General features: G+C 52.4%; 2 protein-coding genes across 2 annotated transcripts; one reads left to right on the top strand and one right to left on the bottom strand.

Moving 5' to 3' along the window:
• Positions 1 to 4,475: 4,475 nt before the first annotated feature.
• On the top strand, positions 4,476 to 6,162 carry NCS54_00277800 (Mitogen-activated protein kinase; the record flags this gene model as incomplete). The annotated part of the gene is made up of 9 exons (XM_053148369.1): positions 4,476 to 4,531; positions 4,589 to 4,636; positions 4,722 to 4,851; positions 4,987 to 5,030; positions 5,117 to 5,216; positions 5,285 to 5,641; positions 5,711 to 5,789; positions 5,845 to 6,028; positions 6,084 to 6,162. The coding sequence occupies 9 exons, from the start codon at positions 4,476 to 4,478 to the stop codon at positions 6,160 to 6,162; spliced, it is 1,077 nt and encodes a 358-aa protein (XP_053004344.1).
• Positions 6,163 to 7,064: 902 nt separating this feature from the next.
• NCS54_00277700 (Hypothetical protein) lies at positions 7,065 to 11,888 on the bottom strand (the record flags this gene model as incomplete). The annotated part of the gene is made up of 6 exons (XM_053148368.1): positions 7,065 to 7,167; positions 7,238 to 7,818; positions 7,879 to 8,136; positions 8,187 to 9,082; positions 9,129 to 11,737; positions 11,794 to 11,888. The coding sequence occupies 6 exons, from the start codon at positions 11,886 to 11,888 to the stop codon at positions 7,065 to 7,067; spliced, it is 4,542 nt and encodes a 1,513-aa protein (XP_053004343.1).
• Between the last annotated feature and the right edge of the window lie 1,704 nt (positions 11,889 to 13,592).

Genomic DNA, 13,592 nt, shown 5'->3' with positions numbered 1-13,592 from the left:
ATCATGATTATGATAGAGGGGTAGATTAAGGGGCAGGGATAAACTCGCAACCGGCGTAGGTTAGAGCTGGCAGGTTGGAAGAGAGGGATTTAGGCAGATTGATGAAGGGTGATTGGGTCATGAGAAGTGTTCATGGCGGATAGGCTTTCCCTTTGATAATGAAACGAGCATGATACACATCTATCTATTGGCAGAGTACGTCTACTGCTCCCACAATTTGTGCCGGTTTCGTAGCAATGAATTTGATTTTTGATTTGTAAATCAGACCAGCAAGTGTCTGGGTGCTAGACATACCATGCTAGTGGTGGAGATTGGCGAGCATGTGTAGTCTGGTTTGCCAAGCACAACTACTGCAATTCACCGTATTGGCCAGACATAGCTTGTGGCAACGGACATCCACTTGAATAGACATTTGGGAAAGAGATGATTGGCAAGATTTTGGGGAGGATCATGGAACTATAGAATTACGCTGTGGAGTTGAGAGGTCACGCGTCAAAAGGGGGTGAAGTTCTGGAGAGGCTTGGAGCACTAGCATCTCGGGTGAATACCCACCAATTACCTTTTGTTTTGTGTAGGTCAAGTTCAAAGGGAGAGGAACGAGACGACCGTTGATATGTGGCGGTATTCTAACATTAGTCGGACCTGGAGGGTCTTGGTAGAGGAAGATGGGTTGTTCGTAGCTGGTGCAAGACCCCTAGCCCTTGGCTGGGGATGTCAGTGGGATGGCATCTTTGAGCCAGAAGCGCCCCAAGAACGGTCGCAAGGTCTCATGTACGTACTGTGGGCAGTGGATCAGACGTTATTCGGTACCGACGAACTGGATCGCTCGGCAAGGCCGCACCCTCGGCCTGTTGGCTCTGGAAGGATCCCAAGATGGGGCATCAGACGCGCCGATGGCGAGCATTTTAAGTACTACACTGTCGATCATATGGTCTCGAACGGAGGGGCTTGGTCGATCCGCGATGCGTGATGGGTAGGGGGGCATCTTGCTGGGTTAGGGGAAAGGCGAAGATGGATTCCGAGATGGGAGGTGGATGGACGGGACGAGGTTGAGGATCGACAGGGCAAGATCAGGAAGCTAGGGATGGACAGCGATGATCCTGGGCTGGAGACAGGCGTCTTGTATTGCAATTTGTTTATGTAGTCTAGACACGGGGGGAGTTGTATATGAGTGTTTCTGTTTCTCCGTGGTTGAGGCGTGTTAAGTCATAGATGATCAACATTTTGACCACATTATGTTATATCTACTGAAACAACGACAGAAACAAAACCATCGAGAGAGTTGACTGTTTCATTCCTCACTTAAGAGATCTAGTTACCTTCACCAAGCATCGCAGTCCAGGGCAGGTGTTGTTGATGTTGACAATGGATCCATTCCCAGCCCTCAAGACTGTGGGACCCAGACGAGCAGGGGACTCCAAGGCAAAATTCGTGGCTTATGCATATGACGTCGGTGCCGACAGTTTTTCTGGGATCTTGAATAAGTAATTGCAGCGTCGCAGCGCGTGATGAGGAGCCAGAATGGATACAGCGCAGTACAGTAACCAGGTAGCGGGATGGGATGACATTGGACGTTGGACGCTAGAAGGGAGAAGACGTCCATTCACCTGCCTTGAGAGGGGGGTAAACGGCGGGGGGCTTCAAGTTAAACCCCCGCCACTGCAGGTTTCTTCGATCCGCGCCTTGATTTCACGATGAGCGGGAGAGGTCTTGCGACAGGGTGAATCGACGATGGAAGTACCTCTCCGGCCGAGTTACACGGGAGAGGTACAAGGTGACCAACCAGAAGCGGCTCTGGTGATGGGTCCTGGCCCGTTGGAAAAGAAAAGAAAAAGGAAAAAGGGGGGGTCTAAGCGCTGCTGCAGGACGTGGACGTGCGTTGCGCTGTCAAGCTAGCACCCCGGCGACAGGGGTAGAGTCGGGGTGACGTCATGGGCGCCATGTGAAGCAGCAGCGCGAAGCAAAGAATGCAGGTTTCTGGGACGCGGAGAAAACGATTATGATGAGTTGAAGCTGTAATTGTGCGATAAGTTTCGGGAGAGGGGGAGCATGAATCATGTGCGTGCTGCCCCATCCCATCCCGTCCATGCGGAGCAGGGCAGGGCAATCAATGCCATGGATGCATTCATGCCATTTGGTTATCGGTCTGCTTGGTGTGGATTCCATCATGGCACCCAGTCATGGCGACCATGGAGAGGAACGTGATACAGTACATGAGAGAAGCCAGTAACATTGGAAGCTGTTACTGATAGATGGCCTCGTCTCATGCAAACTCCTACGTTTGTATGTCGCCGAGATTCACTCTCACCGACTCAACTCTCATCAGTTGTGATAGAAATCCATCAGTTATCAACAACACCGACATCAGCCATCTCAACCAAGACATCCCCATCACCAGGAGAGACTTGCATAAAAGGGTTTAGTACGTAGGACCCTGGTTTCGTCACAGAGTTCAACCAAGGGAAAAAGATAGACGCCATCCCCTCTCTCATCTCAGCTTTCTCATGTTTGAATCTCCCATCTCCACGCAGATCTCGATCCCCTCACTCCCCGTAGCGCAAGGGTCCTCCCCTCCACCATTCTGCCCACAGAAAAGACGGAAGAAAAAAACCCACAGTGACAAGGGAAGAACAAGAATCAAACGGACCCTCGCTCCAAGAAAAAAAAAAAAAAGGTAATCAAGCCTCCCCGGAGCTGTTGTCCCCCCTCCTCCCCCACCTTGGCTGGCCTGGCGGGACAAGACAGAACAGACATCGTGCAGAAACCGGCGGTGCGCGCATCCACCTCGTCCATGGCTTGGTACGGAACACTACTAATATACCCTCCTTCCCAGATGGTAAACTTGATTTCCTCTTGACTTTGCCCATTTTCTCCCTCCTCTTCCCACTTCATCCTCCATCTACCTACAGTGCCTCGGATCCATTCCTCCCTCCTCTGCGTCCCGTGATTCCTACCTGGACACAAACTTAAAATCTCCTCCCTCCAACGGCACTTTGTTCAACAGCGCAATAGCCAGCGATCGACATTTGGCCGACACTCGAAGACGCGACTCGATCCTTGCCCCTTCGCCCGTTCCCTCCTCCCTTGATCTCTTCACCGCATCGTATACCCGCTCTCCTGTTGCTTTGGGTTATTGCGCCGATAGCAAGGTAAGCCTACAGCACCTCTGCCAGAGACATAGTATCCCCGGAGGCACTCTCGGGTCCATCATGTCTAGAATATTCCCCACGCACGGCGCTGCATGCGTCCTGCTCCCGCCACTGCGGGAGAGGGCGCGCGGGCTCAGTCCAGCCTAGCCAGCCAGCAGTAAAGTGAGCGTTGGGGGGGCACGATGGCGTCAAAGGACAGGCCAATTGACCCCACTGCCGGCGCTTGCTGGCATTATCGCTCAGACGATGGCGGCCGAGGTCCAGGCTCGAATAGAGAGTCGGGTCTCTGCAGTTTCTGCGGTTGTCCATGGCCTTGATCTCGACCAGACGGGAGGCAAAGCCCAGCGCAGCGCAGTGCAGTTGGTTCAGTGGCCATGCCCTGGCTGTTTGGAGTGGACGTGTTGCCCCTCACCAGTCACAAGCCATCAGAAGACCACCTGGAGGCACTACCGATTCAGTGTTGCTGCTTTAGTGCCCTTCTGTCGTGAATTTCGAGTGGCGACGCTACATTCTTAATTTGGGTATTGGCTAACAAGAGGGTTTTTTTTGCCATTGACAGACGTCCATTTCGCTGCCTACCTACCAACCTACAGCCTGAATTCCCTGGGGATACTGGCTGCCCGCATACCTTACCCCGCCTACCGCACCGCCTACGACAGAACATAACAACTGAAAGGCAAGACAAGACAAGGGAAAAGACGGGAAACGACATATCAAAACACGGACAAAAACATCGATCGATCCATCTCGATATAAGCCCGCTCGGTAACAAGGGGGGGAGAAAAACAACAGAGACTCAACAGGCTTGCTTGGCTCTCTGTCGTCCAGTGGGAATCCATCGTCCCCGTCCCCGCCCCGATCGCTTCCTGACAGTCTTTGTGGCCGTCCATCGCTCGATACTCGCTCGCTCCATCGACACCATCGAAACCTGGATCGCTTTTTTTTTTTTTCACAGTCTCCCCTAACACCCCCCGGTCACTCTTCCATCGCCTTGTGCTCGATCGTCGATTCCCCATTCACCTGACCCATTATCGGTCCATCCCATCCCATCCATACCCATCGCAGCCCATCCAATCCAGCAGCTAGATTACTACTTTGCTCCCCCAACTTCTTACGCCAGTCCCTACAGCGCAGTCAAGTACAGTGCAGTACCCGGTCCAGTCCACCTCAGCTCAACATTCTGCGACTGCCACCTGCTTCGGCCATCCCCGCTCCGATACTCCAAAGCTTCGCGTCTTAGCATTTTCCTTGTCTCGCCGCTAGGAAACAAACTCGCATCTTGCAACTCTCGTCCCAAACCCTCCCCGCTCCGGACAGACCTTCACCATGGCCGAGTTCGTCCGCGCCCAGATCTTTGGCACCACATTCGAGATCACCTCGAGGTAAGGCTGGACACGACGATGGGACCGACCGCTTTTACTGACTCTTCCGATTCGCAGGTACTCGGATCTCCAGCCTGTTGGCATGGGAGCTTTTGGCCTCGTCTGGTGCGTTTCTCCCGACCGTCCTCGCCCTCGCTCCCGAGCGAGCCTCCAATGATAGACAATAACTGACTCAACGTGCCCTCGACAGCTCCGCCAGAGATCAGCTTACCAGCCAAAATGTCGCCGTCAAGAAGATCATGAAGCCCTTCAGTACTCCGGTGCTCGCCAAGCGCACATACCGTGAGCTCAAGCTGCTCAAGCACCTCAAGCACGAAAACGTGAGCGACCACCACCACTCGCCCCGCCAGAGCTCCCCTCCCTGGCCCCTCCCTGCCCGCATGCCTCATCTCATGTTCATGACCGAGCTGGGTCAATTGCCAGCTTCACCATGCTAATATCGATGCGCTCATCAGGTCATCTCACTCAGCGATATCTTCATTTCCCCTCTCGAGGACATGTACGTTTGCCCGACCTCACCGTCACCGGCTCTGCCCCTCCCCCCCACTCTGCTCCCCGCGGGACTCCGAGCTGACGATGCTGCAGCTATTTCGTCACAGAGCTTCTCGGCACTGATCTTCACCGATTATTGACTTCGCGCCCCCTCGAGAAGCAGTTTATCCAGTACTTTCTCTACCAGATCATGGTACGTCTACCAGATTCCCTGGATGCTGGCTCCATCGCAGAAAACGCTAACCACCCTCTCTCCCGCAGCGAGGCCTCAAGTACGTGCATTCGGCCGGCGTCGTCCACCGCGATCTCAAGCCCAGCAACATCCTTGTCAACGAGAACTGCGATCTGAAGATTTGCGATTTTGGCCTCGCCCGAATCCAGGACCCTCAGATGACGGGTTACGTTTCCACCCGATACTACCGAGCCCCGGAGATCATGCTCACCTGGCAAAAATACGACGTCGAGGTTGATATCTGGAGCGCTGGATGCATCTTTGCTGAGATGCTCGAGGGCAAGCCTCTGTTCCCCGGAAAGGATCACGTCAACCAGTTCTCCATTATCACCGAGCTCCTGGGCACTCCCCCTGATGATGTTATCAACACTATTGCTAGCGAGAACGTGAGTTGTCTCTGCGCTTTGTCGGGCCGAGGTCGGCTATGGAACAGTGGAATTAACTTTGAGAATTAGACTCTACGATTCGTCAAGTCTCTGCCCAAGCGCGAGCGACAGCCACTCCGAAACAAGTTCAAGAACGCCGACGACTCAGGTACGTCATCTTTAGCTGGCGATCCGCAATGTGCGCCAGAACTGACATGCAATAGCCATCGATCTCCTTGAGCGCATGCTTGTCTTCGATCCTAAGAAGCGGATAACGGCCACCGAGGCCCTCGCCCACGATTACCTTGCTCCCTACCACGACCCCACCGACGAGCCCGTGGCCGAGGAGAAGTTTGACTGGAGCTTCAACGATGCTGACCTGCCCGTTGATACGTGGAAGATCATGATGTGAGTCCGAGTAAAGTCTTTCCGCGTAGTCCACGCACTAATATGGCATGCTCAGGTACTCGGAGATACTCGACTACCATAACGTGGAAGCCGGGGTCACCAACATGGAGGAGCAGCAGTTCAACGGACAATAGACGAGACATTGTTAATAAGGAGGAAGATGCTACAAGTGCAGTGCAAGCATGCAAATACATTGGAGGAGGAGCAGACCATGTCGCAATGCCGATGATACCACGAAATTCAACAAGGACACCCATAAACCCACACTACCTTCCTATCTACACTCGCATCCCGTGCCTACATGAAAAACCAAGAACAAGAGGGAGCAAAAAAACAATCAAGAATACGCGTGGGGGGAGGCCTTTTTATCATCTGACTTATTTGAGAAAACAAAACATTCAAGGCACGAGCAAAGAGACACAAACACACGAACGCACGTATGGCGTTGGGGAGACTTTGGGAATCGGCGGGAGGTTTGGGCAAAGGAGGTCTTTTTTTTTATATAACAACTGATTTTTTTTTTTTTTTTCTCGCCTGTCTTCGTTTTTTTCTTGTCTGTTTTTCCCGCAACATAAATGAAGTTTTCTCGAATTGATGAGACACAGGGGGACATGAAAATGTATGACACATGTGGGTTTTTTTTTTTTTTGGCTTGGTCATTTTTGTTGCTTTGCTTGCTGCCTTCTTATAGAACTTGTGAATGACATCCATTACTAAATGGCTTTAAACTGATACTTGAAAGAGGGCATCACAATCGATATGTTTATAGAATGGTAAGAATCATGGTAGACGCTTTAAACTGCCATATCTTGTAAGGATTTTCATGAGGTTCTGGTGCATAGAGCATGTATGTGTTCAAGATGTCAGATCGAGACGAATTTGTATCAGTTCTTGAACCATCATGTCTCCCTCGCGAGTTGACTACCACAAACAACCATATTTTGCTGTTCTATATGCTTCTCATGCAGTTTTATCCAACAACGGCGTCTCCATCAACTTCTGACCTCCGCCGTCTACTTTTGTAGCCTCTCAACATTTACGCGTCTAAAAGTACTCGCAAATCCTCCATCTCGCCACTGTGATACACCATGTCGTAAAACTGGCCTCGAGCATTGTACAGGTCTCGGGGAGAACCGCATCTAAACGAGATTCATCAGTACACATTCATTACCTGGGGGGTATGGACACAATAGTGAAACCACAACTTACTCAAGTACACGTCCAGCACTCATGACAACAACAGTGTCATAGTCAATGATGGTACGCAGGCGATGGGCAATCGTCACCAGCGTGCGGTCTCCGCCAGCAGCCTCCAGCTCCCTTCGCAGGACGCTCTGAATACCCCTGTCCGTGTCGTAGTCCATACTGGCTGTCGCTTCGTCTAGCAACATCAGCTTGCTCTCACGAATGAGCGCCCGGCACAGCGAGAGCACCTGTCGTTGGCCATGCGAGAAATTCTCGCCCCGGGCGTCCACGATGGTTCCGAGTGTCACAGCACTATGATCCTCGTCATCAGCAGCGTTTTCCTCGTTGTCGCTATCGTCTGAGGCATGTGGGGAAAAGGAGGCTATTCCTTTGCAGTTGTCGAGGGCCTTGTCTAGCACCTCCTTGGGAACTTGACCACCCGGGTCGAGATTGGACTCGACGGTGCCGTTGAACAGGACGGCTTCTTGTGGAATGATGGTCAGACTCTCGCGAAGACGATGTCGAGGGACCTTGGTGATATCAACACCGTCATACAGAATCTCCCCAGAGACGACATGTGTGAAGCGCAGCAGCGAGAGGACCAGCTGGGAGCATCATTGTTAGTGTCACTGAAAACAAGTTGAAGAAGAACACTCGATGCTCACCGTGCTCTTGCCCGACCCTGTTCGTCCCACCACGGCCACGCGTTCACCCGCCTTGAACTTGAGGTTTACGTCGGTGAGGATGTCAGGCCCATTCGGATCGTACCGAATGGTCACGTTCCTAAACTCGATTTCGCCAGATTGAGGCCAGTCTTCAGGTATCACATGAGTCGGATCATCCGCATACTCGCCCTCATCGGGGTAGGTCTTGTCTTCCTTCTCCTCGGGCTCCAGTTTGACATACTCCTTGACTCGGTGGAACTAGTACTCAGGTTAACAGCCGTAAGTTCACTGACTTCAAGGATACTCACACTCTGCATCTCGACCTCAAGATCGTTCATGGCGCGGACCAGCAACAGGATAGTCTGGCTAAGTCCGTTGGCGTTGGTGAGCGAGAAACCAACCAGGCCCGCAGCCACAACTCCAGCTTGAGATACTGCAATGATACCAGCCGACAGACTCACAAGCGCTGTCACAAAGTCCACACGCACGGCAACCCAGCGGTTAGCATTGAAGCTGGCCTCAGAAGACGCTGACCAAGTTCGCAACTTTGCAGCCAGCTCCTCTCGAAACGTCGACGACATGCCCGCTCTAGCACGGATGACAGGGAGACCAGCGAGGGTATCAGCAAACTGTGAAAACACTGGCGACTGCGCTGAAGAGGTAAGGCGCTTGATGACAACCGCAGTGCGAGTGTACATCTCTCCGATGAGAATACCAAACAGACAAGTAAAAAGTGCCGGGACCATAAAGATAGGCATGATGCTGCTCACAGCACCGATGCGGAATAGCATCAGAAGGATCGTATCAAGCATGAGTCGCAGCATGGTACAGATAGTCCCATCGATCGAGGCCATGTCGCTGGAGAAGCGGTTGGTGATACGCCCGATAGGAATATGCTTGAACCACGACAGAGAGACTCGCATGATGGCGCGGATGAAGTCGTTGTGTAGGCGTCTAGCCGCACGCCAGGCTCCCCACTCAAACATGATGATAGCCAGACAATAGGTGCCAATCTCTAGAAATGTAAGGGCAGCAAAAATGCCCATGTAGTAAGCTATGTCGATGTGCGCCTGGTGGTCGTACGCCTCAACCCAGACGGAAAGCCATAGAGTACTGGCAAAGGTGAAGATGTTGGTACCCAGAAGAAGACCAAGACACACAATGACAAACAGCGAATGTCCAAAGTAGCTCATGTATTGCAAAACTGTGGCCGAGTCAGCATAGCCGATAAATGAATGAACTTCGCCTACAAGTCATGCGGCCAACTTTTCCAGATGCCTTCATTTCCTGGCTCACAATATCCTTCATCGTCTTATGCTCCGAGACCTTGTTCGCGTCGTTCAGAGAGTCACCATTAGACTGGAGCGCCGGTTCGGTCTCATCAGGAGCCTCGTTGTCCTCAGCATCTCCTCCCAAGACTTGAGCAATGGCGATAGGCTTGCGAACGACACCAATCTGGGATTCGGCCGAGCTGATCTGCCCCTTATCCATCGACACAGAAAAGTCGGCTTGTTCAGAGATCCAAGGCAGGTTAGTCACCAACACTGTCGTCCTCCCACTCAGAAGGTCACTACAAAAGCAATGCTTCCAGACACCTGCAGCTGTCTTGGCATCCAGAGCGGCAAAGATGTCGTCGAGTAGCAAGAGAGGCGCCTTGGAGTACAGTGCTCTTGCGAGGGCAACTCGAGCCTTCTGACCTCCTGAGAGAGAAGTGCCATTCTCACCTACCGTCGTCATGTCCCTGGCGGGTAGTTCCTTGAAGTCTTCCCAGAGACAGCATGCTTCAATGACACGCTTGTACCTTGCTTCCTCCATGGGACTGCCAAAGAGGACGTTTGCCTGGATGGTGTCGTTCTGCAGCCAAGCAGATTGGGATGCAAAAGCGACGTCCTCAGGTCTTGTCAAGGAGCCGCTCTCGAGATACGTCTCACCCAGAATAGACAACAAGAGTGTCGTCTTTCCACTTCCACTTGGACCGCCAACAACGTTTAGGCCTCCTTGGGCGAAATCGAGCGTGATATCGTTCAAGGTGAACGTAGCCTTCTTGGTCTTTCGGAACGATGCTCCCTGCATCCGGAGCGGACCTACCGGATAATGAACAATGGGAACTGTGCTCTCAAAGTACTTGTCCAGCCGCTTCACCGACACAAGAGCGCTCGCAAAGTTTCTGCCAAAGGCACTAGCCTGCATGATGTTTCTGCGAACATTCTTGACAAGAAAGATGGTTGTGAAAGCAGTGGCAGCATCAAGACGACGCTTCTCGATACCAACATGGAGTCCAAACATGACGAGCAGAGAGAGGTAGGGAAAGATCTGCATGACTTGATTCAGCAAAGCTTGGAGCATAGAAGTCCTCCAGAGCTCTTTCTGCTCTGCAGCTCGAGCTTCAATGATCTTGTCCGTGATGGGATTCTCCCAGGCAAAATACTTGATGGCGCGAAGGGAAGCAAGATACTCTGTCACCAGAGACATGCGTGAATCTTGGGCCTTCCTGACCCGGCGCTGCGAGTAGAACATCTTGCGTCCCAGCCAGACAGAGAGGGGGGTCGCCAGGAATAGAATGACGGTCCCGACGAGGGACGCCCAGCCGAGCATTCGGTACATGCCAACAAGAGAAATTATGGTACCGGCGGGGACGCCGACAGTAGCTTGAATGATATCTCGCGATCTGTAAATAGCGTCGATGTCAGAAGCCATCAAGTTTGCCAGTCGCCCTGCTGACGTGCTCTTGGCGCTCTTCTGGCCCTGGCTCTTGTGGTGGTCTGGTTTCGCACCCCCTGACTGCAGCTCAAAGGGGTCTTCCTCCATCTCCATCGACTCCAGCGCAGTGTAGTACAACTCCTGAGTAAAGGCAGATTTGATGCGAACCACTAGTCTGGTGGACGTGAAGATGTATTGCTGGAAGCAAACAGAGCGAGCCAGGGGGCCAAGGAACATGAGAAGTAGCCAGAGCCAGGGCTTGTAGATGGCACCGTTTGGGTTAGCAAGGTACTCGAGGAGTTTGAACATGGCGTAGGCGGCCACAGTCTCTACCGTGTATGCAGAGCCGACCCAAGCAGACATGAGGATCAGCTCGCTCTTCTGGAAGCGGATTACCGTGCGCAATGTCTTTTTTGAGATGGCCCTGGCCTCCTGGACGCGACGCAGGAGGTACATGGGCTCGTCATACCAAGCAATCTTGGGGATGTCAGCCATATCAAGTTTGCGCTTGGTACCCTTCCAGATGACGGGTGTTAGCCAGTCGTAGGAACAGTAGTAGGTGAACCAACTGCAGGCCTCTTCAGGGGCAGGTTCGTCCTGGTTGTAGCCGGGGATGTTGAGGTCAACCGGCAAAGGCGTCCATTCTCGCGGTGTGGTAATGGCTACGGCAAATGCCACGGTGAGGGCTGCGATGGCTCCGGAAACACTGGCATCGCGGAGGCATTGTGTACCAGTCTGGATACAGGGCAGGGTGTAACCGACGATAAGGATGAACAGCATGGCCGTGAGCACCAGGTTGACTTGGTGCAGAGCCACGTGTCGCCATTGTAGGTGATTGAAAAGGCGCAGCAGGCCCAGGATGAAAGTATATGCAACCACTAGAATATTTGACCAGTGTACCTGGCCTTGTATGAAGGCAACTGTGATGAGGACAGTGGCGGCGAGCCTTGCAGCTTGAGATGCAAGTTCATACGGCCACCGAATTTTGGCCGCTTTTAAACGTTGAGCAGAGAAATTGCTTCGGACTTGAGTGATTCGAACCAGAAGCCGTGTCAAAGATATAAAGAGCAACACGGCTTGAGGAGCTCCAGATTGGGCAAGCCGTGAGACATCAGCGATCCATGGTACTTGAGTCAATGACAGTGTGCTTTGATAGACACTGGGCATGGCTTAGCATGGCTGTTCAACAGGGGTGTTTCTATCACAAATAAATACCTTGTCAGGTAGGCAGGCTGTGGAGGCAGAAATGATTGATTCCCTTGGTAAGGAGAGAATTCAAATCCGCCGAACCGGTGGATCAGGATATCCATGATGGCCGCGTAGACATGAGAAACCCCGCTGAAGCTTGAGATGATGCTAGAGCGGGAGAGATAAAGCAGGAGAGAGCGCAGAGGCAACAAATGTCAACGCAGGCGATTGAGAAGCAGCTGAGTCACCAATTGACTCCCGTCTCAACCCACCGTCACACCAAAAGATTGTGAATGAAGAGTTGAAATCAAGTCCCCCTGGGAAGAAAACAGCAAGCACGTTATCAATCCATGTCCTTTCCAGTTCTCATGAACAATGGCTGGGGGGGGCGGAAAGAGCTGGTGGGGCCCCGTCAAAGGCCGACCATCGGGACTTCAGAGGCTCTAGCGCTGGAGCTTGGGTGGGCTCCCCAGGGCTCCCAGTGGACCGTCGTCCTGAGGCCCGATCCACCGCAGCAGGGTCCCGCCGCCAAACGACGCAGCCCGCATCCACCAGAGTACGGGGGGGGCACGGCACGACAACGGTCAAGACGTCGATTCGACCGCCCGTCGTTTGCCTCGTTGTTTGACCGCCTCGTCTTGCTTGCTGACCGGTTTCGGTGAGGACTCATCATTGCCTGAAGGGCTTAGACCGAGGCGTCACGGTGAGGAAGTTGTCTCTTTTCTCTGTTGTCTCAATTCCACGATGAGGAGAGCCTTCATTCGTGGGGGTGGAGCTGTGTCAAAGTGGTGGCCACCCTCTTCAACGACCGGTTTATCTCCAGGGTAGCCAGATTGGTTCAATATGGCATCATCTATCGATCTTGCTGATTTTGGCTTTGCGTGCCTGTCCTGACGATGCGATTAGATAATAACTTACTTGTAAGGAATCATTGTGGGCTGGAGAGCCGGTTACTGTAGCCGGGCGTCTGACAGCCCGTTTCTTTGGTTCTGGTTGTTGAAAAAGGTACAGAAACAATCAGTGTAGTTTGATGTGAAGGCACAATGTTGCCAGTTTTCCACGTAATGTTGTCACCAGCATTGCCGAATTAAGAAACAGGAACAATATCCATATCATGAAACTAACGTGTTTCTCAGATTAATGCTTAGATAACAAATACAAGTCTTCTACGGCCCTGCCTGCAAATTGCCGATAACACGCGGCTATGCACTGGCAAGCACCTGGCCGAAACATGCACAACGCAACGACCCGCTCAAGCAATCAACATGGCAGAAACGAAACAACTAACCCATCTAAAAATACCATAAAACCACGACTGTCACCTGCCAAATCTCCATCCACCTAGACAGCATCCCACCAACCCAGCCCAACCCGGCCCCCCGTAACCCAGTCAATATAAATTCAACTTACACCTCACTCAACATAGCCAATCAACAAGGCCTTCGACGGTGTGCTGGCGCAATGGTAGCGCGTAGTCCTCCTAAGACTAAGGCTCAGGGTTCGAGTCCCTGGTATACCGTGAAAGATTCAATTTTTGGGGTTGGACCTCTTTTTGGAGGTAGTGATGCCGGGTGTGGTGTTTTGTTTTTGCTCCTTCCCCGTCTGTCGCCGCTGAGCGGGAAGGTACTGCTGGCTCCGCAGCCTTGCAAGGCTGATACCCGTCTGCTCCTTCCTCACGTCATGCAACGTTCTCCATTTAATTTCATCATCTTGATGCCCTCACTTTTGCATTCCATGGTTAATATCTGTTCTCTGACTATGCACTCTTTTTCGCAAGTAAATCTTGTACATGGTAGTCCGTATGCAGCGAACTCAGTCGTCTCCCA

Source organism: Fusarium falciforme, chromosome 2 (genome assembly GCF_026873545.1).
Source record: "Fusarium falciforme chromosome 2, complete sequence".
Classification (NCBI taxonomy): Eukaryota; Fungi; Ascomycota; class Sordariomycetes; order Hypocreales; family Nectriaceae; genus Fusarium; species Fusarium falciforme.
Note: the sequence above shows the minus strand (reverse complement) of the source record. Positions and strands in the feature narration are given on the sequence as shown.